The following is a 26617-nucleotide window of genomic DNA, read 5'->3' on the forward strand; positions in this document are numbered from 1 at the left end:
GACTCCAGTCAAATCATCAGGTTCTCAAGCTGAATTGGGGAAACGTCCATTTTCTACACAGTGGGCCGGATCTACTTAATGATTGCGTGTATAAAAACATGTGCAAACTTGACTGCACGCGCAAAGCTGATCTACTAACCGGACGCACCGAGGATTGCGTCTCTCAAACGGGTAAAATAGCACGTGCAATCCATTTAGCGTGTTTGCCTTAATGAATATGTAAATATGGGCGTTTCTGCCAGAACGCGCAAAATATTTGGAGGAGTAGATGCAAACAGATTTATTTAGCACACGCAATGTGATTTACCAAACCTGAAACAGATTGCGGTGGCATTTTTTGTGTCTTTATTTAGCACGTTTGAAAGGCAGGTCTTAACTGGCACAGCTTTGCCACAAATGGCTGCGGATACTAAATTAATACCTTCCAGGGCAAAAGCTCTGTATCTCTGCATTTCCCTCACGTCACGTCATTCCAGCAAACTGTAGCAGTTTAATCTCCCTCGTTTCTTCTGCTGTAGCTCTACAATATGTTTATTTGCCTCTCTATTAATCCATCTGATCAAATTTTCATTCTGCAATGATTTTCAGTTTGTCTCCATCCAGCTCTCTGTCCACACTCTCCATGGCAGAAACGATTACCACGCACAAAACACTAATTTAAATCTACTCTTAGTAGATCATTTTACGTGCGCTAACCAAACACACAAAATATTACTAGGAGCACGCAATTCAGCGCCCCTTATCTTAGTAGATCCGGCCCTGTCTGTGTTATTGAAGTTAAAAACCAGGGCAGGGCTAGAAAGGCCTATAAATATTATCAGAATGCTTTGAAGCCATGCCTTGATACATGATAGATATCTTGATGTTATGAAATCTTATAGATGCACAGTATGATGCTTCTATTTCCTGGAACATCACTTGTTTGTTTAATTCGTTTCTTTTGAAGCAATTTCAACCAAGTTAAATTTGCTTAAAGCAGCAACAGCAGAAATTGAGGGAGACATTTAACACATGGTCGTTCAGCACATTGTAACACTGTTTTGAACAGTGTTATATAAATAAAGAATATTATTCTTATCAATGTCAAGTGAAGAGAAAAGACATCAGTGGCATCACAACATGATGAGTGAGGCCGGCGGTGCGACACAGAGCACACGTGTTGTTTTGTCCTGGGATACACTTAGTGAGGCAGATCAACTTCATAGCAAAACATCAATACATGTATTGATGCTGCTATTCATTCCAACCGTTCATGTAACATCTGGGGATGCCCCTTTATGAATGGGTGTATTTAATAATGCAGTTATTAACCATTTTAAAGACATTCATAATATAATTTAAATAAAAGTCTCTTTGTATGACAGTATCTTGTTACACAGTGAAATGATGCTGATAACTGTTGCACTCTGGCTGATGTGATTGGTTAAAGGCTTTACATACACTCCTGACCGCATCAAAACCATTAGCCTGCAGGTTTACCACTAAAACACTAGCAAGCAAATTGATTATTGAAAGTTAGACAGTGAGCACACTGTATTGGCCAGCTGGGATCAGTTCATCCTGCTTCACTCAACCAATGTGCAGAGTGGTTTCTAAATTGAGATGAGCATCAGTCGGCACTGTCTGTCACAGTAGAACGAAGAGCTCAACTGCGGTTGAGCTTAGCTGTTAATTAAAGGGATAGTTCAACATTTTGGCAAATTCGCCTATTGTCGGTGCAAGCTGTTTTTAGATCAGCGGGGCAGAGACACGAGCTGCTCATTAATCGTTACTTTCGCCTTTCTCTCAAAACTCATCCCATGTACAATCCAAGAATGCCAAAATGCTCTTGTGAAGAAGTTATGACCTTCACATTCGCCACGCTATGAAATAATAAAGTATATATGAAGACAATACAGCAGCCAGGTCTGGAATGTAGTTCCGGCTTTGCATTTGCCTTGAAAACAACTCTTTCTCATAACGTTCCATTATTATCTCATAGTGTGGTAAATGTGCAGGTCAGAGGTTGTCAACGAGAGGGGTTTGGAGTTGTTGGATTGTGTATTTGATGAGTTTGATGAGGGAAAGGTGAAAGTACCATGCACCTCCATTGTGTTCGCTGAGCAGCTCACGTCTCTGCCCCGCTGATCGAACAGCTTGCACCAAAAATTAAAGGTAATGAACCTGAATGGGATTATGGCAAATTTGCCAAAATGTTGAACTATCCCTTTAAGGGTTAAACCTGAGCTGAACTGCATGTATTCATTTTCAGAGAAGAGGCCTGTGGCCACATTCTGATGCCTGTCATGTGCTTATGGAGATAAATCTGTGCAGCCAGGAGCAAACGCTGCACACACACTACTACACACACCACACTGTAGCCGGTCACACGACGCAGCGATAAAATCTGCAACAAGCCGTAGAACCCCCCCCCCCCTCTCCTCCCAACTGAAAATTTAAACTGAACATTTTTCAGCATGCTGCAGAGCCCAGCAGTGACAGATCAAAGTCCTGTGAGTATTGTAAAGCTGTGGCTACATGTTTGTCAGAGCGCTGCGCTTTCAAGTGTTCAAAGTTGTGTCTGTGTCTCCGTCTCTCGCAGGATGCTGTACGTTTTAAAAATTCATACCAGTGTTAATATAAAATCAGCCATCAGAGGCGTCACACCGCTGAAAGTCAGAACACCAAAAAAAAAACAGTGTGTCTGCTGTCAGTAATCACACAGGCTGAGGTGCATGATGTTTGGAGGCGTAACCGTTAACACTCCTCTCTCCTGTGTCTTCTGTTTCAGAACATGGATAAGACACAGCTCCCGTCAGTGACGCTCATCGTCGGCTGCGGAGTCTCTTCACTGACGCTGCTGCTGCTCATCATCATCTACGTGTCTGTCTGGAGGTGAGATACCTTCAGAACTTTAAGGTTTCATGCTGCTGCTGAGAACTGGACCTGCTGAGCTGGAGAATAATGAGGAGCTGAGGACTGAACAGCAACAGGAAATGTCACGTTTTACACTTAGATGTCCTTCTGCAAGAGGGTTGACCACACTTACCTCACACTTGAATAATGAAGTCCTTGATGATGCGTTTAGGGGTGTAAGAAAAATATTGATACAATACTGTATCCATGTTCAAAAGCACTGTATAATTTATTTTGGTTGCATTTCAAACTCATTCGGCCACTGACTCCTCTGCACCAATGAGATCTTGTGAGAGTTCAGATCTGTGGCTCATCACATGCTCACAGGTTAGCAGTCAAAAAAGGGGGGGAGGAAGCAATATATTGTTTTGCTTATAGTATCACAATATATCGTATCATGACCAATACACACCCCTGGATGCTTTCCTGTGGAAATTGTGAGTTTGCCCATGGTGCAGCAAGGTGTTACCATGAAAAAAACAGCACATATCCTCCAAACTGCCTCAAACTTGAAATGTCTGATAAGAAGAGGTAATGTCATTTAAGCAGGTTGACCACAGCCACCTCAAACTGTGGAGAAATATTTATTGTTGAGGCTTTGTTTGAGTGTCTCACAAACGAGGAGTAGTTGTAACTCTGATGTTTGCTGCCCAATCTGACCCAAACTTGGCTAGAAAATGTCCAAGACTCTGATGACGCTGCACATTGGAACCTGGTTGTTGAAAATACAGCTGATATACATCCTTCTCAATCTTACCACACTCACACACACTCAGTGAGATCTATTTTCTTGATTTATACATGGACCATGTGCGATATTTAACATGAATGTTACCATTTGATGCATTATACCAGAGTTAAGCTTAAAGCTAATTCAAATCTGCACTTCTCTGGCAGGTCACAGGCAAAACATAACATAGTTGTAAAATACAGTGCAGTTTGTTATACACACACACACCAGCAACAAGAATGTATTACACATATTAGAGCATAAAAAGCTGATATCATCATTCACAGACCTACAGTTCATCTTAATCAAGACCCAGTTGGTGATATAAATTGTACTGGAGAACTTTTATGTCACAATAATAAACAGGAAATCTATTTTCTTGATTTCTCAAGTACCAAGAGCAGAGTTGACTCAGAGTTCCGTCTTTAAAATGTAAATTCAGCCGTTCCCTGGCTCCCACTCCATTCCATCCCAGAGAGAACCGTGAGCTCATCACAACTGGCTCACACTTAACACTAGCACCGCCGGAGGACGCTATATACCTATAACCGCCATGAGTCGTTCATTGGACAAACTGTAATAAAGCATTACTTTGTGCTGTATAGGTATTCCGTTTGTCGTAGTCTTTTAACACTATAGCTACTCTGGGCCGTTACTCCGTACCCCCCTGTAAAGCCGGGCTTCCACTAAATAAACAATCTTTTTTTTTTTTTTAACGGCAACATCCCTTATCACCCCCCCCCCCGAGATCAAGTTTGCCGACCGCTAGCTTCTCTAGTTGTAGCAACTTACTATACTCAGAACAGCACCAAACTTCAGCAACAATACAAATAGGGTCCCCGCCCATAATACGAGGCATCAAACACCTGCTATCTTTGCCTGAAAAGAGACAAAAACACAACTCACCCACTCTCCTCCAGCCGCTCGCTAGTTGTGGGGAAGTCCTGACGAGTCTATTACCGAGTGCATCAGTGTTCCTCTCTGTTTCTAACAATAAATTAGTTGAGTTGCTCAAACCATCACAGTCATCAAAGCTGCTGCATTTTTGGAGCTAAGCATCTCTGGACTCCTTTAGGCTACTTTTCTACTTCACTCGGTCAGGGCTTCCCCGCAACTAGCAAGCGGCTGGAGGAGAGTGGGTGAGTTGTGTTTTCGTCTCTTTTCAGGCAAAGCTAGCAGGTGTTTGATGCCTCCTATTATGGGCTGGGACACTATTTGTACTGTTGCTGAAGTTTGGTGCTGTTCTGAGCATTGTTTGTGGCTATGAGTGGCTTTTTGATGGCGATTTGCTGGTGGTCTAGCTACAACTAGAGAAGCTAGGTTGGCAAACTTAATCTCTCGATGGGGGGTCTTCGTCGGTGTCACAGTGTGTTAGACCATGGGTTATATTTACGCCGGAATATCCCTTAAAAGGATGGCCTCTTCTAGTTTTGACCCGCGACTATCTCAGCATCTCAGCAGCCTTTTGTTGACTGTTTATTAAACCACTCAGCTGCTGTAGCTCTGTCTCAGTGTCTGTAATTGGGTCTCTCCCAGTGTTTCTGTTTCCCTGCTCGCACCACATCTGTATTTCCAGACCTCCATGTGCAGAAACCCACGACATCGTCTTTAATAATCAGTCTGAGCACAGACGGGACAGAAAGTGAAAAGTCTGCTCACTAATTCATGGGAGCTGTTTGTGCTGACGAGACGTCAGGCTGATGTCTGCAGACAGCTGTTGGCTGGTGTTACGTTCCCGGCAGGGACACACGGAACGAAGCAGAATGTCTACAGTCAGACACTGTACAGTCATCAGAGCTCTGATCTGTCGGCCCGGCTCACAGATGACATCTGAAAACATTATGGAGCCAAAAGTCAAACCAGAATATGTTTACAAACCTCCTGTTATTCAGCAAATGCAAACAAAAACCAGACAAACAATCCCCTTTTGTTTTGCACACGGGTTAATTTGAGCAGATTGAACAGCCACTGTGGACAAGAGGATGATGTGTCGTCAGTCATCCACAACAAACATGTTGTGTGTTTGTTTTGTGTTTTCTACCTGCACAACACAATGCATTAGTTTGGTAATGGTGTTTTTTTGGGGTTTTTTTTTTTTGCAAATCACACAATGTTTCTTACTGATTCATGGGCATTTGTAAAACATGTTTTGTTTTATTTTGTTTGTTCAGCTTTGGCAGGAAATAGGCTCCATAAACCATCCTGAGTTCACAGGACTGTAAACTGCAGCAGCTCCAGATACACATCACAGCTCACTGTGTCTCCTGCAGCCAGTTATGATTGAACTCAAAATAACAGTTTTAACAATCAATCATTCAATCAATCAAAGCTATTTATATAGCACTTTACAACATCTGGAGTGATGATCAAGGTGCTTTAAAGGGATAAAAGATACAAAATGAGGATCAGCAAGAATAAAACAAACATTAAAACCATATTCAGAGAAACTGGAGAATGTCACAGTATCACTACATGTTAAAAGCCATTTTAAATAAATGGGTCTTGAGTTTGGACTTGCAGAGTGCCAGGTCATTGATAACACATAAAACAGGGGGTAAGGTGTTCCAATATTTGGGAGCAGCCACGGAGAAATCACAATTGCCCCAATGTTTACAACTGGATGGACACATCTACATCTAAGAGGAGCTGATCCGATGAGCGGAGAGCTCTGCAGTGCTGTTGATACTTCCAGCACTCTGTCAGATATGACGGAGCAAGACCATGAACATTATAAGCTGAAAAACAATCCTGAACTGAACTGGGAGCCAATACAGGGAGTAGAGGACAGGGGGAATATGACTGCACTGCAAAAACTCAAAATCTTACCAAGAATAGCCTATTTGTCTTATTTCCAGTCAAAACAAATACTCATTCTACTTAAAATAAGACTCAACACATAAAAAGTAGCTTGTTTTTAGACACTTTTTACTTGTTTTAAGCAGATTTTCACTTAAAATAATCTGATAGTGGAGCAAGTTTTTCTTTCTTATTACAAGCACACAAAAGAACTTGCTTTCACTGGCAGATTTTTCTACTTACAGTATTTCAAGTGAAAATGTGTTTGAAACAAGTGAAAATGATCTAAAAACAAGTTATTTTTTAGGTGATGAGTCTTATTTTAAGTGGAAAGAGATGCGTTTTGACTAGAAATGAGACATTTTGACAGGAAATAAGACAAATATTCTTGGAAAGATTTTGAGTTTTTGCAGTGTGGAGAGTGAAGACTGCTTGACTCCAATCTACAGTGCATTACAATAGTCTAGTCAAGAGTTAATAAAAGCATGGATCACCATCTCGATCAGGATAATACAAGATAATAAGTAGATTTAAGTGTCGTCCAACCAAGTGAACCAAATACATGCATTTACTGAGAAAAGTTGCCAGTACCAAGATCAGTCTGAGCATTTAAAGAAATAAGAGAGAGAGAAAGACCCCACACAATAATAGTATGTGGTTTTCCTAACAGCAACAATAATACAGTTGGAAACTGGCCCATATGAACCCAGTGACCAGGCAGATGAAATGAAAAGAACAAAACAAAACCAAAAAAAAAAGGAAAAAAGCTCCAGGCTTCTAGGCGTGTGATTAAACAGAGTATTGCAGCGTTTTCTACGATTTGCAATATTCCATAATATCAATCCTTATTTCACTGTGTTGTGTATTGTACACTTTATAAGAGAGTGACGGATACTGGGACTGCTTATGTATGAGGTGTTTTTAGGTGTGTTAGTGCGATGGAGATCATTTTCATTTTAAAAGGAAACATGTTAATGTGGGTGTGGTTGCATCTCTGTCCCTGTCCTGCAGGTACATCCGGTCCGAGCGCTCAGTCATCCTCATCAACTTCTGCCTCTCCATCATCTCCTCCAACGCTCTTATTCTCATTGGACAGACGCAGACACGAAATAAGGTGAGAACCCCTCAGGTATGCGATCGCAGTGACGACTAGGGATGGGCGTATCGATACTCACACGCTACTCATTTGGCATCGATTTCCTTAAACAAATATTGATATTAACAAAATAAGAATTGGGGGTGCATGCACACCGGTAACTTTCAGCTGTTTTGGATGCCTTACTTCAATTACTATGTGCTAAGACACCCGTTTCCCTGGCGGCGTATTGAGCTGGAAACCTGAGACATGATTGGTTGAGTATCAACCATGCAAATTCAGCCGACAGCCAGCCAGCACAAATGCGGGAGAGCAAAAGAAGCGACATATACTGTACATATGGCAGACAAAAAGCGAAGTGTGGTGTGGTGCTATTTTTCACAAGTGGACAAAGTTACGGCAAGGTGCCAAGTATGTGACAAAAGAGTGTCACAGCAGCAACACTAGTAACTTGTTCAAGCATCTCAAGACCACACACCCAGAGACCCATAATGATTATTATTTATCTTTTTTTACCTTTTTCTACCAAGATCGGTATTTTTTAAAACATTTTTGACGTGAAGTGAAAATGTGCACAATTTGTTCATATTTAATTTATTTCATTCATATTTATGTTATTTATTTTAATTTTAGTTTTACTATGAATTGACTGTAATACATTGAAATTATCAGTATTAGTATCGGTATCGGTATCGGTATCGATGAAAATGCAAGAAAAAGCATCGTATCAAATCCCAAAAGTGTGGTATCGCCCATCCCTAGTGACGACACACTGATTGAGAATTGTGTCCTCATTTTTTATTTTTTTCCTGTCTTCTCCTCTGGTTCTCTTGTCTCAGGTCTTATGCACCCTGATCGCCGCCTTCCTCCACTTCTTCTTCCTGTCCTCGTTCTGCTGGGTGCTGACCGAGGCGTGGCAGTCCTACATGGCGGTGACGGGCCGCCTCAGGAATCGCATCATACGCAAACGTTTCCTGTGTCTGGGCTGGGGTGGGCCTCCCGTTTTTGCCGCTGGTTACGTCATACTCGTACTGTACGGTCTCCGTCAATGCGTCCCGCGCTGATGTCCTCTTGTTTGCTGTCCTCCCTCTTCCTCCAGGTCTCCCCGCTCTAGTGGTCGCGATCTCGGTCGGATTCACCAAGGCGAAGGGATACGGAACGCCGAGCTAGTAAGCAGGCCTACATTGTATCCCTCCCCCTCTTTAAGTATTAATGCATGGATATTACACATGCTTGTAGGTTTGTGTTTGCAGCATATTTAACCTCTCTCTTCCTCCGTCTCATCTATCTTTTAACTTCCCCCCGTTCTTACATTCCTCTACCTTCCACCTCATTCTGCCCCTCCTCCATCTTCCTCCCCCCTCTCTCTGACTCTGACTCTTTCCTCCATCATCTTCACTTTCTCTAATCATGTCTCTCTCTGCCTGTGTTTCCCTCCTCCCTCCTCTCTTGTAGCTGCTGGCTGTCTCTGGAAGGAGGTCTTCTTTATGCATTTGTTGGACCAGCTGCAGCTGTTGTCTTGGTATTTCCTTTATCCTCTTAAGTCTGTTACTCATGTTCTGCTTTTAACACCTCAACATTCAAATCAAATTAGACTAAATACAGTTTCCACAACCAAAAATGCATGCAGTCTATGCAGGGATTTATAATTAATAGTATTAACAAGCACAGTAATAATCTTGGTAATTACTAAATTGCTAAAAGAAACCAGATCCAAAAAAGAAAAAAACTAATCACAAGAATTAAGAAATCTCGTCTCATCAAAATACAAATTTCAGAGTCAACAGCCACTGTGTTTGTGAAATCCTGCCAACTGGATGAAGGAGTTTCCAGGAGATGTCAGATGTGTTTAGCCAAAGTGTGACAATAATGAAAGTAGCTGTTCACTGGCTGAGAAGACAGGCAACCAGCCATTCAGAGCTTTGACAGGTCATCTACTGTAATGGAGACCGCATTACCCAATAAGGCTGAACATGACCCAATGTCAGTTGTGTGTATCTGTTGGACACTGAGGCTCCTGCTGCTGTCCCTCAGATAAACATCCTGTGAATAAAAGGCCTGCTTACCTTTGTTAAAGCGTTAGTAGTAGATGATAGTGGAGCAGGTGCACACTCACAAGGCTGCAGGTGAATGATGAGCTCCGTCACTGTCATCACACCGCCTCAGAAATATAATAACCAACTGAAAAAGAGTAAACTAAAAGGAAAAATATATTTCTTTCCCTCTTTGCTTTATCTTCTCTGCTTCTTCACTTTCCTTGTTTACTGCCTCCTTCCTTTCCTCCTTGCCTCCGTGAGTCTTCTTATTGACTTCTCTCTACCCTGCCTCCTCCTCCTGCTCCTCTTCTTCTTCTTCTTCTTCTTCTTCTTCTTCTTCATATTATTATTATTATTATTATTATTATTATTATTATTATTAAGAAATTCTGTAACTCTGGTTGTGTTTATCGATTAATGTTCAAGAACCTAATGTGGAAAATTGATCAATAACATGTTTATGATAAATCTGTGATAACAAGCATCCAGTTGGCAGGCAGGTGTTTGTTAAAATCATATATTGATAGCTTAAACATAATTAGTCCAATTAAATTAGCATTAATAAATGTCATAAACATAACTATAGTGTAAGATGATTTGGAACATATATATATTGTAACACCATAAAACACACTAAACTTCTATTCATACATAGTCTTTATATGAATGTAATTCATGTTTTCAAATGTTCCCAATCATCATCCCAGTCATGACATTCATTTATGGACGGTTGTATGCAAAATGACTGTTTTAGTTCATGAACTTCATGGAGGCTATTGGTACGTTTTGCTATAGATGTTAGCATCAACAGCTGTTTACACTTTAGAAGAATCTTCACTGCTTTACTCGCCGTCAGATGGAAAACAACCCCAGTATCCTTTCAGTTTCTTTTTTTTTTTAAAGTATATTTTTCGGCTTTTTGCCTTTATTTGATAGTGATGACAGTAGAGATAGACAGGAAATGGGGAGGCAGAGAGAGGGGGAATGACACGCAGGAAAGGTCTGCCCGACGCGGGATTCGAACCGGGGACGCCTGCGGCGAGGACTGTAGCCTCTACATGGGGCGGCCGCTCTACCCACTGCGCCACGCACCGCCCCATCCTTTCAGTTTCTATCACTGCTTCTCTGCTACCAGAGTTAGCATGCTAATCAGCTAGCAAGCTGGATACAAACTATGGTACAACACAGAGCTTGTCCAACATGGAAACAAAAGCTCTGAACCACAATCTGATCACAGCCTGTGAGCAGTTGCAGTGTGCTGCAGGTCCAGAAGCTCAAGAAGAAGCTAACAAACTAACTGTAGTGCAAGTCTTTGGTCTTAATTGGTCTAAACAGACCAATTAATGCTAACATCAGCAATAGCAAAACTTACTAAGAGCTCCTTCGATTACTGGCTTAGCGACATGGCTACTGTTTCATTACTTATTTGTATTCTTTTTTTTAAAACAGAGAGCTCCAAGGTACTCTCTCTAAATCAATAAAATGTCATTGTCACAGTGTCATATTAAAAATAACTCTGATGCGTTTCAGCATCAAGCCTTCATCAGGGAGTCAAACAGATATTTCAAAGACACCAGGTTCTTTTGTCTTGGTGTTCTACCAATGAAAAGCTTCCACTTGGTCACTGTGACCCAGAGTGGGTGTGGGCACCAACCAACCCCTGCAAAGGTCATGACCTTGATCCACCTCAGAGGTAACAAAGATTCACAGAAAAGACATGGAAACGCGTCAGAGTTATTTGATGTCATTGTGACAATGCCAGATAAATAGGCTAAAGGCATTTTATTGATTTAAAGAGAGTGCCTTTGAGTTTTACTCTGTTTTTATATCTGCTACGTCCCTCTCCAAACAGCATCTCTAATTGAGAGTCCACAAAGTGTTCCTTGTTTGAACATTTTTTGATTCCTATTATTTTTTTGTTCTTGAACTAAAACAAAGCAAAGTAGCAACATAATATCCCCCGTTTTTATTGCTCATTATCAGTTCAAAAATCCAAAGATGACATTGTTTGCCTATATACTAAACCTTTGCATACAACTGTATAGCTCAGCTCCCCTCATGTTCAACCTACAGCTGAGGTGAATCCCAGGCAGGAATCCTGGCAGAGCACACTCTGCACTGACACTGTGTCCTTGTGTCACTAATCAAATCCATTAGCTACGGTTTCACTGATTCACTTCCTGGTGTTTCTTCCCTGCCTACGGGTGAACGGCTTGGTTTTGTGTCTCTCCTCTACACAAGCTGCTTCTTTTATAAAGGGATAGGCTACTGCTCCAATTGGCAGCCTCACTGGAGGCCGGCTCAGAGCGGCCCGCACAAGACGTTTTAATAGACCATCCCTCAAAGCGCAAAAAATTGTAGGAATTACCACAGTCAAGGACACCCCCACCCCCCTTCCCTTCCCTCTCCCCCTCCCCCGCCTTTGATTTCACACAGCTCATATTTTATGTATGATTTCTTTTTTCAGCGCACTGTCTACATTGAAAAATTAATATATGTGTTAACAATCCATCTCTTCAACTAGTTTGTACTTCTGACGCTTCATCGAGTGCCTGGGAAATGTTTGTCTCGATCATTTAAGTCGTAGTATTTACAATGCAGAACCTACAGTAAGTACAGCTGTGTGAGGAGGTGTGTGTGTGTCATCGTCATGATTATCCATCATCATCATCAGAACAGTGCTGCATGCTGTGAAGTGATGAAACTGTCTCTGGTCTGCTTTAATCCTGTGCCTCTTCTCTTTGACAGGTTAACATGGTTATTGGGATTCTCGTTTTTAACAAACTGGTGTCCAAAGACGGCATTACTGATATGAAACTAAAGGAGAGGGCGGGGTATGCCTTATACCACACATCCATTTTACACAGCGACCTATAACCAGTCTGATGGCTTAGCTATAGGGAGAAAGACGAGGGCAGTTATTGCCTCTTTACCTCATATCAACCTAGCCCACCCTTCCAGACTTTTGTCAAATTGGCTGAAGATAAACACTTTGTTTTTTTTAACACCAGGAGGGTGAGAAGAAAATAACAAAAACAGATGAAAGAGAAATGTTTCTAATTTAATCAAAAAAAAAAATGCGATAAGAGACCAAAAGACTGTGTTTTCTCATACAGACTAGGACAATGATCAGTGGTTCTGAATTAGAGATAATAAAGAACAAGAAAGATGTGGGGAAGGGTGTCTGGTTATTGGTCCTGCACAGACTGAGCAAGATGATGACTCATTTCATTGCTGTCTTTAAGTTTCAAATATGTTGCATTTTCCTCCAGCTGCTCTTTGTTTCAGGTGTTGCTATCAATGTAAAGCTCTGTAAATCCATCCATGTCTTTTTTTTTCTCCTGTTTGGTTGTTTCTAGTAAAGGGAAGCAGGGTAAGACCTCACCAGTGTTGGTTATAGCACTGTACTCTACAAAGTAGGTGCTGAGATTACGCTCTGATGGGCCAAAAAAGATCTCAGCACCTACTTTGGAAAATACAGCGTTCTCATAACCAATAGAAGCGATGAACAGAAGTGTAGAAATAAAACCCAGGATGTCATACATATTTTATTACAATTATTGAGCTACTGTAATTCAGAGCTCAATGAAGTCATGGAGATAGGATGGAATATAATACCAGTGAATTATATGGTATGATGAGACCCCTCTGTAAAAAAAAAAATGAATTGAAAATTGGACAGTGTGCACATCTAGAGAACAGGTAGTCTGACCATTGACATCATCATCAATTATAAATACCCCCCTCTTATGTATTAGCATGAAGGGACACATTGTTATTAGGTTTGTCCAAGGGTAGGTAGACTTCCAGTCCAATGCAACAGTTGGAAACACGAGTCAGGGAATGTAGAATATTAAATTTAAAGTACCCACATTATTGTAGATTGGAATGATAAAAGGTTAAATGAATGGCACAGTTGAAGATATTGACTAAAAACCAGCATATAGCTGCACACAGTGGAAACCAAGTTTAAGAGATGCTCAAATGAATGCCACACTAAATAGAAAATGCTGTCACTCGTGTTTGGGCTTCATAGCAAGAATATATTTCAAATGATTACAACTAACTTGTAAGAATGCATGAAACTGCTGACATTAAAAATGAGTGTAGTGTAAAATGTTCTAAGGCGTATCTGTCCTGTTGCACCCTGCTCCTCTTTACCAGCAGACTCTTTTGTCTCCATTGGCATTGTTGGTGCATTCAAATGTTATTTTCTTTCTCTCTCTCTGAAAATGTGTGCTTTCTCCAATGATTTCTCTGTTTCAACTGTACTTGTTTTGCTGTTTGAAATGTCATGTTTGAGTTTGCACAGAATCCCCTCTCTCTCACTCAGGGCTCTCCAATCAGGAAAACATCAGTCTCAGAAGCCCCCTCCCATGTCATCAGTGATTGGGTAAAAAAATACCTGCCCATCCCACCCTCTTCTTAATGTATGGCTACCAGCCCTGCCCATCACCAAACTTGCTGAATCCTCTAGCAAGCACCTCTGATTGGCTTACTATTATTTCCTGCCTATTTACCTCACTATTTCACTGTTGACCTTGCAATTTATGCTACCTCCTCTTAGCTGGTAGACTTAACCCATTACCGCCTCAGGTTCTGACTGTTTCTGGAATGCTTTTAGAAAAACAGTGACCTTTTTCCTCAACAATAACAAACTGGTAGTTGCAGTGTCATTAATATTTTCTGTTTTCTTGAATGCTGTTGGAATGTGTGTGTGCAAGGTTAGTACGGTAGTCTGTATTGCATGTTCTGTGCGACTGATGGGAGTAACTCATAGAAACACTAGTGTCTGACAGGAAGGACCAGTCGGGTTTGGTTCAACTTTATGCCCTAGGCATTCAGTTTAAGATGCTCTCCCCAGGTGGTTGTTTGGTTATTTATTGTGGCCCAAGCTCAGATACCATTGTTCTCCACTGCTACTCAGTAATCAACAATCTCATTTTAAGGTTCATGATGGACATTCATATCTAACAAAGACCAGGAAACTCATTAATCAAACTAGGAGTAGCCATGCTATAGACTGTTTGTACAGTAAAGACAGGCTGCTCCACCACTGACATCTTGGCAGCGGCTGACTCCGCCTACTTTCTGGCTAATCCAAAAATGGCAACGAATACGAAGGCCACATAACTTTGGTGGTTGTTGTCAACACAGTGGGGTGTCCTGCTGCAGGACTCAGATCTGAACTTGCTATTACATGACCAACATTTAAAATATATCAAAAAAATGAGTCAGTGGACCTGGAGTTGAGAGTATTTTGTCATACATTTTTGATTCAGGGTTTGCACTTGAATGTGTGCAGCCAGTCTTTTGGCACAGTGCACCACACAGAGAGGTTTCCTGGTAAGATGCCCAACCAGCTTAAGTCGTGTTCTGTCAATACCGTATTTAGGGTTCAAAATCGATGACGCCCTCATTACCTGCAGTGCAACTTGAACAATCTAAAGTTCTGTCAGAAGTGCTAGTGTTGTTAGCAGCTAAGCCTCGCGCAGAGTGCATCCCCCTCTATTTCTTTAAGTCAAAGCTAATTTATCATTCCACTTGTACTTCGATCATCCTAGGACATGAGGTCAATGGTTTTTATGAGATCCAGTTCTCCCTTTGACCGTGTCTTTTCCTCTGTGTCCTGCTCACAGTTTGCGGTCCCAGTCTCTCTGAAGCATATTCTTGGGTCATGGCGAGTTTAGAAGACAAATCTGAACGGTGGATCCTGCGGCTGCTCAGGCGTTGGTTGTTAGTCGCCTGAATTTGATCTTGCTGGTTTGAAATTAGATTTTATCGTTTGTGCTGACCTTGCAGTGATGTGGCTGTTTTTGTAGTTTTGCCTGTGGTGGACAAAAAAAAAAAAAGGAAAGAGGAATAACTTCTTTACCCTTTGGTTCCATCCTAACACTCCCCCCCAGACTCACCCCCTCTTGTGTGTGTTTCCCAAGGTTCAAATTCAAAACATGTTTAATGAAGCTAATTAATTTATGCAACATCTAATTAAGCACGCAGCAGCATCTGCACTGGGCAGGTCAGCTCTCACCTCAGAGACGGGGCTCACTGCTGGATCTCCCTCTTCATTGTCGACTCTCCTTTCCCCCCAAATTAGAGGCTAATGCTCAGAGAAAATGAGAGCAGACAGGGAGGGATTTGTTTCTTGTGTGTTTATAGATCGTAACCATATATTAGGCTTGTCAATGAGAAGCTAAAGTTAAATTAGCTATTTTTATAGTAGGCTTTGTTATTGTTATTTAGTGGGTGATTCTCTGAATTCGGTGCACTTTGGGGTGTCTGATTTTTAATAAAAACGTTCAACCCTGTAACAATGAAAGTAGACAAATATCCTTAATTAGCCGAGGCATGTGGCATCACATGACTTGAGGAAATCATGAAATTATAGTATTTTTCAACATGATTGTTATTATGGATTTGAAAGGTTGAGCTTGACGCTGCCAATCTCACAATAAAGACTATGAAATATATGTAAGAAAAGATGCTAACATGTTCTTCTCTTTACAGTATGTTGTGACATCACTTCCTCAATGCTGAGGATGTTGAACTGAACCATTATTTTTAAAACGTGGGAATTGGTATGGTGTTAAAACTGGGGGACATGATAAAATATTGCTATTTCATTATTTTTATTTTTTTTCTAGATTTTGTATTGTTTTGGTTAAAGTAGTCGGGAATATTTTTATATTAACACAAATTTGATTAACAGCTATTTTTATTTGTTTTAGATTTAATGAAAAAGTGATTCTGGTCGATGGGGACATATATAAATGTGTCTGCCATCTATTCCTTAGCAACCCATGAATTTAACAAGTTTCTTTTTGTTTGTTTTTTTGTTTTATAGTCCAAAGACACATGGATCTATCAATTTATGGCCTTAAAATGCACAAAAAAAAAACAATGCTTTTTTTCTTTTTCTTTTTTATTAAATCTTTGAGGTAAACCTTAGGGAAAAAAGTGCACCGAATTCAGAGAATGCATTGACAGCTGTTTATCTACCAGCTGTGAGTTTAGCATCAAACTTCATTCATTTACTCACCAACATCTTTCTTTAGAGGTGAGAAACAAACACAGATGTTAACTCTTGTCTTGATCATGTCTTTTCTTCTACTGAAGCTAGCATGCTAACCAGCTAGTCTTGTTCCATCCCATCATTTTCTGATAGTGACTCATTGCCTCCAGTCTGAGATGTAGCTGACCAGAGGAGGAACTAAAACACAACAGTGATAGAAACTCTTGTCAAGTGGTTTACGTCTCTCTTGGTTGGAGTTTGTGTGTCTTAGCCTTTATTTTCCACTCTCAATTAAGTATTTTCATCATTAGCTGTTTTCCCATGATTGTCAGTACCTAAGGAAGTCTTGTTTATTATGTATATAGCTAACAATAGGCTAATAAACTGATAAAAGCTATAATAAAGCTTATAGAAGGAGGTTTATGTTTGACTTGAGGAGCAGTTTTCAGCCAATCAATGTGATGCTAGTCTATATTAGATATTTATTTAGCTGTCTGTAGCTCACCCGACCCTCCACACCCACCTTTTGCCTCTTGGTCCATAAGTCTGGTGAAAAGGTGTTGTATTTCAAGTGTAGATTGCTTTTTAATATCATTGCCCACAGTGTGCATTTAGCACTTGTATTGCCCTTTTACTTGAAATTGAATTTCTTCCATTATGTGATTTTTAATCCAGGCTTCCAGAGGCTACAAGAATCGATCCCTTCACCTCCTCCACTTTAATTGTAGTTTAGCAGAGAGCCATATGGTAACAGATGAGTTTGTTATTACCTGTCAATATCTGCAGTCTTGTAGTCAGTCTTGGTCGAGCAACAGCAGTTGAGAGATACAGTAATAAATGAAGACCTGTTTGGGGAAGTTTTGGGAGAATTATATGCTGGAAGACTAAAATGTGAGTCATAGCTGGAAATGAACCAATGCTGTTATTAAATGCTTCAGTGTTCTAGTAAATCAACAGAGAATTTCAGGCTTTGGCGTCTCTCTCGTTTTTCATATTTATTCAAGTGAGTTATGAAGTTGTGGGAGCTTCTGGTTCCAGAGGTATTTGTCTCTACAAAAAAATTTGTATGCATTTCAGTGCTGAAGAAACATTTTGGCAAATTTCCCTATTGCCATAATCCATAATAGTCATAAGAGTAGGTTCATTACCTTTAATTGTCGTAGCAAGCTGTTTTTAGATCAGCGGGGCAGAGACGTGAGCCTTGCTTTTCCCTCATCTCAACTCATCAAATACACAATCCAACAACTACAAAACACACATGGACAAGTTCCTTCACATTCACCACGCTATGAAATAATAACATAACATTGGGAGACAGAGTTGTTTTCGAGGCAAATCCATAGCCGGAACTACATTCCAGACACGGCTGCTGAGTGACATCAAAAACGCAAGTATTTGCTTCATGTGTCATAATGTTATGTAATTATACGTTAGTATTTCATAGTGTGGTGAATGTGCAGGTCACAACTTCTCCACCAGAGCGTTTTGGAGTTGTTGGATTGTGTATTTGATGAGTTTGATGAGGCAAAGGTGAAAGTACCGTGCGCCTCTGTTGCGTTAGCTGAGCAGCTTGCTTCTCTGCCCCCCTGATCAAAAAACAGCTTGCACCAACAATTAAAGGTAATAAACCTACTCCTAAGACTATAGGGATTATGGCAATAGGTGAATTGGCCAAAATGTTGAACTATTGCTTTAATCTTACTTATAGATTTACAGTCACTTTTATGTTTTGTAGATATTTTCTTCCCTAAAGCTTCTGTTTGTTTTTATGAAAATTTAGAAACACAAGGACAGTCAGGCTGGTGACAGATATCAAGGTTAGTTGAGCTGATCTAGAATAGAAAACAACAGTGAAGTGTGAAGTGAATAGATTCTAATAGATGGATACAAAGGAAACCAAATATGCTCATGTCGCAAAGTGATGATTTTACAAAATTGAGTTATTGAATTCACTCCAGCAACACATTAGCTGTTCTAGTCTGAATCATAGCACACTATTTAGAGAGAGCTTGATAATGACAGTGTTCAGTATAGTGTTACAGTTCAGTACAGCACAAGTGTTTAAACCAGGGACCTCAAAGGATCGAGTTTTTCGTGTTGTGTGTTGCAGTTGTTAAGGCTGCTAGGCAACCAAAACTGGTTAGCCTTTCATGGTCTGCAGCATATAAGGGAGGACAGGGAATCCTACAGCTACTGAGTGTTGTGTAAAGCTTTGGGCTTTCCCTCAGTGACGGCTGTGGAGTGTAACGACAGACAGAACCTGTTGCTTGTGCGTGTGCTTGTGGAGTGTGTTAGTCTTTGCGTTGCTGATCAGAAGCAGTACAGATAGAGATGAGCAGGGGTGATGAGGGGTTCTACCTCCTCTAGGCCATCAAACTAGTTGTTTGTGAAGAAACCAGACATCAGTTCTCCCCAGAACCACACACACACACACACACACACACCAGACTCCGAGCTGGACCGCAGCCCTGAGAGAGAGATTGTGCGAGAAACCCTGTGACTCACTGTTTTTTTTGCGTGACTGTTCTCTGTGTGTGTGTGTGCTCGCGTTGCGCACGCGCATCTCTGCGAGTCTGTGTATAGGTGCATCTGTATCTGTTTGTGTATGTTACAGCGTGTTAATTTGACTTTGCAGTCAGATGACAGTGCCACTGTACAATATGACGCTCAAATGTGCCAAGTGCGGAGTTATCTCTTCGGCTGACGTTTCCACCACAGCTACCAGTAACGCCATGTTAGTCCCGCTAATTATTTTTCCTTAACTCTTCTTGCCTCTGTTCTCTCCTCTACTGTTCGCCTCCCTCTCCTCCCTCTCCTGTTAGTTTCTCTGACCTTTTACCCCTCTGTCATTTGTTCTTCTCCCTGGTGCCCTGGCAGAGAATGAGAGGCTCCTGAAGCTTATTTGCTGCTCCTGAAAACAAACTGTGTTAACTGTCTCATGTGTAAATAATAATTTTGCATATGTGATTGATGATTGAATAAGAGTGTGTTTGTGTTTGTGTGTGTGTGTGTTTGTCCCAAAATGAATATTAGAGCAGATTGAGAAGGCTGTGGCTCTGTATGCAGAGAGGACATCGAGCACTTTTATTGTCTCAGTTTGTGTTTGCTTGTGTGTGTTGTTATGATCTATGGATGCCAAGATGGGTCATTATTTTCAGCCTGGACTTTCATTTTCCACTCATACCAATAGAATCTGATCAGGACGGTTGAGGGTAATTGTCTCCACCGCCTCTAAACAGCTACTTATTGTTTTGAAAAGCTGCGACCTAACGACTAATACACAGTTTTCATGCTGAGGGGTGTGAGCCTGCTGAGGCAGCGTCGTCCATCACACATATTCATTTAGTTTCAGGCCAGTGTTTATTACTTCTCCAAGGATTAAAATGTGTAAGAATTCACCCACAAAGCACTGCAGCAGATCCTCCAGTTGGGTAATGTGAGGATTTATACTCTGCTCTTGTCACTTTTAGTCCACACCCTGTTTCATTTTTCATCAAAGTGCAATTGGAAACACTTTTACTCATTAAAACTAAGAGTTTTCCAGCTCTGTGGCTGTCCTACAGCTTTTGTTGTAAACGACCTTGTCCTTTGCCATGGAGGGCTGAATAGTGAATCCAAATTCAATCCAATATGGTCGTCTTGTTACATGTCTGACTAAAGATGAAATGTTGTGTTGCTACGGAGATATTCTAAGCTATAATCTCCAAACACAAATGAAACAAAAAGTCACATCATCAATCTTTTTTATTCTCAGTTGAAACTAAATATAAAGTGACCATTCCAACTGAAATCATGATTCATATCACAGTATGATTTTTATTTTTTCCCCCCATACAGCATTACTCTGCCATTCCTGTGTATTATTTAATATCTAAACAATATGGGCATGTCTAAAAATTATACACAACAAATTTAAATACTTTTTTGAAGTTCTATCTTGGTAACTTTTGATGATGTCCAAATATTATTGCATCCATTTCCAAGTTTTTCCCCCCAGATATTATGCACAAAACAGTCCTTCCAGAAAAATGCTGGTTTTTTTTGTGATTAATAATAATAATCTAACCCGATGCATAATTCTTGATTTTGCATCGGGTTTTCCTAAAAAATACAATGCAGGGTTTTTGTGCAATTTTATGTGATGACATTGTGGGTAGCTGGAAAAACATTGTGATTTGATGAAAAAGAGAAACACAAGTGATTCTTCTAACACCCTGTTCTCACTTTTGTATCTTTTGAGCTGTCACTGACATTACATCTTTCTGTCCCAGTCACTTAAACAATTCAATATTTAATCATTTATTGTAAAACATAAGCATCATCATAGTTGATCATTGGCTATGTTTTATTCTTTCTCCCACACACACAGTTTCATTTAGTTTCTTTTGTGAGGCAGTAACATTTAACGCCACATAATTGCATCACTTAATAACGTTCCCAAGGCAACGGGGAAAATGGCTTCTCCTGTGTGAAGTAAACATGCAACATTTTTCAACTTTATGTAAACATATATGTAACTTTTTTCAACAGAAATGCAGAGATCATGAAATCATGTGAGCTCTGCATATTTCACGCATTTTGCGCGGAAATCTGCGATTCATGCAACAAAAGTCCTGACATATGTGGACTTTGGCTGATTATGCACTGAATTATGCGATCGCATGATCGTGTTTTTCTGGAGAGACTGACAAAACAAAATACAATTGGAAACATTTTAAAATGTTCAAATAATGTTTCTTTTGGTTCCGTCAAAAGTGACTTTTGTCATGATGTTAAGACCTCTGGTCTTTGTCAAATTAAACTAATTTTTGCTCTAATCCTGAAAAGACTCTGATAACACAATCCACATCCACTAAATGCAACAAACAGCACTTTTAAATATTTATGTTATTATTGTATTATTACCAACCTCATTATTTTATCCAGACAACAGGATCTCTTCCTAAATAAGAAGAGATCTCAATACAATAGTCAGACTTGTTTTGTTTCATCATGGTCCACAGGTTCCACCATCACATGTCAGCCTCTACTGTACAAACAAGCTTTAATTAGTCCTGTATTGATTGTCTTCTATCTGGCTCAGCCAACATCAATACCTTACCCACCACATGTTAGACATGTAGCTTGTGTTGACATGGCTCACCAGTTGTTATAATATCATGGGAAACAAAAAAAAACATAGAATCCTAATTATTGCTAACAGGTTGACATGAGTGCAAATGTAACACCATGTGTCTCCAGTCAAATGATGGAGGTCCAGACTGAAAATAACTGATTAATGTGTGCTGACTTGTAGTGTTTTTAATGGGGATCAGTTTTATGCAAAAACTACTGTCGAGGTACTGAGTGTGTCCACCAGAGTGTCACTGTGGGCAGAGTGGACTCTGCACAAGGGTTCATATCATGGGTGCAGCATCAGCACATATGTCTCAACCATATTAATACCAGAGGTGGAAAGTAACAAAGCACATTTAATTAAGTAGTGCAGGATTATTAATGCTGATTGTTGTTGTACCTAATGACATTTTAGAGGGAGGTCATTCAAGTTTTTACTTTATCAGTTTTGTCTGGTGTTTTCTTTTTGCAGAATAATTTATTTGCACGCAGCACATGATGTGCATTAGAATATGTGGTGTGTCTGACAGGCCCTGATGTATTACAGGCATTAGTTATAGTTCTAAACACTTTGTCTAGCAGCAGTGTTATCCAGACAGTATTTGTTTTATGTTATATATGATTTTTTTTATTATTGGTATTTCTGCCCATTACATCTCTGTTAGTGCATGACTTGTAGTGGCTGTGTCATCATTGCTTGATTAGTAATGCCTTGCAGGAAACACGTGCTTACTTGCCTCATACATGAGTCATGATTATTTGGATGTTCAGTTTAAAATCAGAAAATGATATTTTCGTGTGAATGAATGCAGCATAAGCTCTGTGTGTCCTCTCACTTCACACCTGCTTAGACCTGCACTCTGTACAATAGACCCTCAAATAACTGGAGAAACAGAAATGTAATAGATAGAATTTTAGCTTTTTCCTAAGATTCAGGTTAAGGTGTTTTTTTTATTTTGTTATTTTATTTTTTTTATTAGTTGTGTAATCATCGTTCTGTGCTAAACTACAGGCAGTATGCAGGTCACACTGGATAGATTCTGCACAGCAGTAAAAGTAAAAGCCTAACACTTCTCAATCCAGGAAGTTACATCTGCTTACAGCTGCTTAGCACTTGTTGGAAAAAAGCAATTGAAAACAGTGAAATATTAAATTACTAGTTTTTTTTTTCCACCTCTGGGATGTGCCTAAGTGAAAACAATTGTTGATATCAGTCTAATAGAGACGTAATTGGATGACCCCGACACTGAGAGGTGTTTATTGTTGTTGTCTACTCCTGATGTGCGCATTAGAACAAATAGGACGAGTCAGGCAAACATGGGCAGGGGGAACGACACTTCTCCAGACTCTCTCTCTCTGTCTCTGTCCTCCTCCGCTCTGCCTCTTCCGTTTGTCTTTGCATTCTGTTTCAGCCTCATTACACTCGTTTTTTCCCCCACTGCTCACCCTCGCTCCTCCTCTCTCTCCTGTGGCACTATATCCTCTTATGGTTTGACTTGAACCATCTTAAAACATACATGCATGTAATATATGTGAATTATGAACATATATACTATCTGCAGATAATGGATGTATGTTTTTGTTTGTGGGAGTAACATAATTCTTTGTGGTGATGTTATGTACTTATGCATGGTTTGAGTTGAAGGCTGCTAACACTATGCTAACAGCGTGGGCAGTTATTTAGAGCATAAAGGATACAGGTTAAAGATTGTGTTAAAGACCTTTTTTTAATTTAACCTTTTTATGTCTTGGGATTGATTTGTATAGAAGACTAGTGATCATAGCTAATGGAAAAACATGTAATGTAATGTCTTACATCAGTGTGTGTCATGTTGACAGAGGTCTGTCCGTGCTGTCCCTGACTGTCATTCCCCTCCCGTCCTGCAGGGCGTCACTGTGGAGCTCCTGTGTGGTTTTGCCTCTCCTGGCCCTCACATGGATGTCGGCGGTGCTCGCCATCACCGACCGGCGCTCGGCGCTCTTCCAGATCCTGTTCGCCGTCTTTGACTCACTGGAAGGCTTTGTCATCGTCATGGTGCACTGCATCCTGCGCAGAGAGGTACGTCACATGACCCCTGACCTCAGAGATTTACGTCCTCCTCAATCCAGATTGCGCAGGGTTGATCAGTTGTAGAGGCCAGACTTAAAGGGATAGTTCACCCAAAATTGAAATTTCACTCATTATCTACTCACCCTCATGTGGACTAAGGGCTGGGAGAAGTTTCAGAGTTATCCGTGGCTTCTCTGAGTTACAGGGGGTCTCGGCATAGCACTGCATGTCCATATAACGGTTGCAAATGGATACCAACTGTCTTTGTAACAAAAAGACACATCAAAAAACATCCAAATACCTCAATGCTGCTCGTATGTAATGTCTGTCTTGTATTGAAGCCCCGAAATGCGAAATTGTCCGGAAAAAAATTAGATAAGTCTATATTTCAAGCTTGTTTTGTAGCGGAAGCTTCTCGAAGCTCCTCTTCCCGGTTCGTCAAATTTGTACGAAATGGGAAGAGGACGGACCCTGTTCAAAAAAAAAGGATTTCCAACCCTACCTTTAATATTTACCAGCAGATTATGAATGGCCATGTTATTCATATATATATACAACCATACAATGTACATACCATTATAACTATTCACATATATATATATATATATATATATATATATATACATACTATATAGACATGTAAACCATACAATGTACATACCATTATAACTCATATAAATATCTACCCAGCATTTATTATTTATTTTCATACCACTACCTCATTGTCTATTTGCGACAATAACTCAGAGTTTCCTCAAATTTGGTAAAACATTCACTCGGCCTCAGGGACAAACTGATTAGACCTTGGCAGTCAGAAGTCACAGGTCTGAATAAAGAGGGATGTATTGTGAAACTAGGCTGAGTGCAGGAGGCAGACAGTCACATGCTGTTTTCCATCAGGATGTCCAGGTAAAATACCCCCCCCCCCCCCACACACACACACACACACACTTCTCCTACAGCTCCTAGCCTCAGACTGCTAAATTCAATACAATGTACATTTTCACTCTTAATTTCATCAGTATAATAGAGTCATGTTCTCTTTATCACTCTGCAGTACTCGTTCAGTCTCTTCTACTTTGCAATTTTACCTGACGCTGAACTACTTTTATTGAAACTCTACACTTCCTGCTGATGTTTCACATTAAAAGAGAATTGGCTCGTGGGCTGCCAGAAGACTTTTAATGTGAAACATAAAGTGTTTAGTCCCATCTACAATAACTGAGCAAAGTGAAACTGAGGAGAATTAGCAGATGATTCTCCATCACCACCAGCTCAAATCCCCCCCCGAAACAAAAGAAGTTGAAGTTCTGTGATGAGGTACTAGGTGGGGATACAAAGGTGCAGATGCCCATGACCCTCCTTAAAGTGATATTTCAACATTTTGGCAAATTGGCCTATTGCCATAATCCCTATAGTTTTAGGAGTAGGTTCCTTAAGTTTAATTGTCGGCGCAAGCTGTTTTTAGATCAGCGGAGCAGAGACGCAAGCTGCTCAGCTAACACAACAGAGGCTCATGGGATTTCTACGTTTACCTCATCAAACTAAATACACAACCCAACAACTCCAAAACGCTCTGGTGGACAAGTTGTGACCTGCACATTCACCACGCTATGAGATAATAATGTTAACATTATTTTACAAACTTTGTAAAAACATGTGTTTTGCTGACATGTGATGTAGTGCACAGTGAAGTGAAAAGACAGGCATCATGGATCAGCCTGATCTGATACCCGATCAAGCTATTTGGTCAATATCTGGGCCGCTATCTGGTCTTTATATCGGATCGGTGCATCCCTAGTATTTATATTATTTGTATGTACAGTATACGAGCATGACATCATCTGTGTTGTCATGGTTTGTTGTAGGTCCAGGAGGCAGTCAAGTGTCGTGTGGTGGACCGGCAGGAAGACACCAACGGCGATTCAGGAGGATCCTTCCAGAATGGCCACGCTCAGCTCATGGTATGAACATGAATACGTTTGGCGCTGTTTTTTGTCACATATTGGCAGCGAGTCGATCCAATAATGACTGTTCTCTATCCTCAGACCGACTTTGAGAAAGACGTGGACATGGCTTGCAGATCAGGTGAGCATCCGGGCCCGCCGAGCCTCATTTTGCGTTTCTGTGTGCGTTTGATTCGACTTTGGGGACGGCAGCTACAGATGTCTCTTTGTGCCTCGTGTCTGTGCTTCCACTGCTTCAGATTCCACCACTTTGCTGTAACAGATGTGAGGCATACCCCCCCACCCCCCCTCCTCTCTCAGCTCTGCACTTGTGTATTACAACATTACTGCAGCATAACACAGTTTAGCCCGGGCTGATGGGAGTGGGACGAACGTGTGCCGAGCAGTTATATGCAGATAAATAGGCCTGTCAGAGTCTCTCCTACACTGCAGCTATATAATTAAGTCCCCTCCCGACAGTGCTGCATCAGATACATGCTCTGCTCTGATATCTGCTGGGAGTGAAAATCTGATTATCTCCAGAGACAGGATATCAAGAAAAGCATCTGGATCAGAGAAGCTATTGAGGCACAGACAGAAGAGAACAGAGAGAGAAGACAGTCCTGGTGATGTGTGTTAGGTCCAGGGGTGAGAAAGAGAGGCAAAAGAATGAAACATGCGCAAATAAGGAAGTTAATTAACAAAATAGTTTCACCCATTAAGATCTGAAAACCTTTTGAACCATCAGCACAGTTTGAGTTTTCTGAAAAACCTTTGACTTTTATTTTTAATTGATTGGCTTTGGAGAGTTTATGTAATGAAGATGAATCTTGGCCACACTGAAGGAAACAGATTCACAAATGTTTCACATATGTCATAGTTAGTTAAGATAGTAGAAAAAAGTACAATGTCAGAAGTGAGGAACTTAAAGCAACATGTGC

General features: G+C 40.6%; 1 protein-coding gene across 13 annotated transcripts in view; it reads left to right on the forward strand.

Moving 5' to 3' along the window:
- The window catches only part of adgrb1a (adhesion G protein-coupled receptor B1a), a 226568-nt gene that overhangs the window by 186834 nt on the left and 13117 nt on the right, over positions 1-26617 (forward strand). For 4 of the 13 annotated variants that reach the window (XM_085803413.1, XM_085803407.1, XM_085803414.1 and 1 more), the window contains 10 exons: positions 2771-2874; positions 7433-7535; positions 8357-8507; positions 8617-8686; positions 8973-9039; positions 12302-12387; positions 19201-19299; positions 23568-23739; positions 25599-25694; positions 25779-25818. In XM_085803413.1, the coding sequence (XP_085659539.1) occupies positions 2771-2874; positions 7433-7535; positions 8357-8507; positions 8617-8686; positions 8973-9039; positions 12302-12387; positions 19201-19299; positions 23568-23739; positions 25599-25694; positions 25779-25818 (988 nt within the window). Of the gene's footprint in view, positions 1-2770; positions 2875-7432; positions 7536-8356; positions 8508-8616; positions 8687-8972; positions 9040-12301; positions 12388-13886; positions 13947-19200; positions 19300-23567; positions 23740-25598; positions 25695-25778; positions 25819-26617 lie in introns of all 13 variants that reach the window. The other 9 variants (XM_085803411.1, XM_085803410.1, XM_085803416.1 and 6 more) reach the window with 3 other exon arrangements.

Source organism: Trachurus japonicus, chromosome 16, assembly GCF_045865225.1.
Source record: "Trachurus japonicus isolate A0001 chromosome 16, Traja_1.0".
NCBI lineage: Eukaryota > Metazoa > Chordata > Actinopteri > Carangiformes > Carangidae > Trachurus > Trachurus japonicus.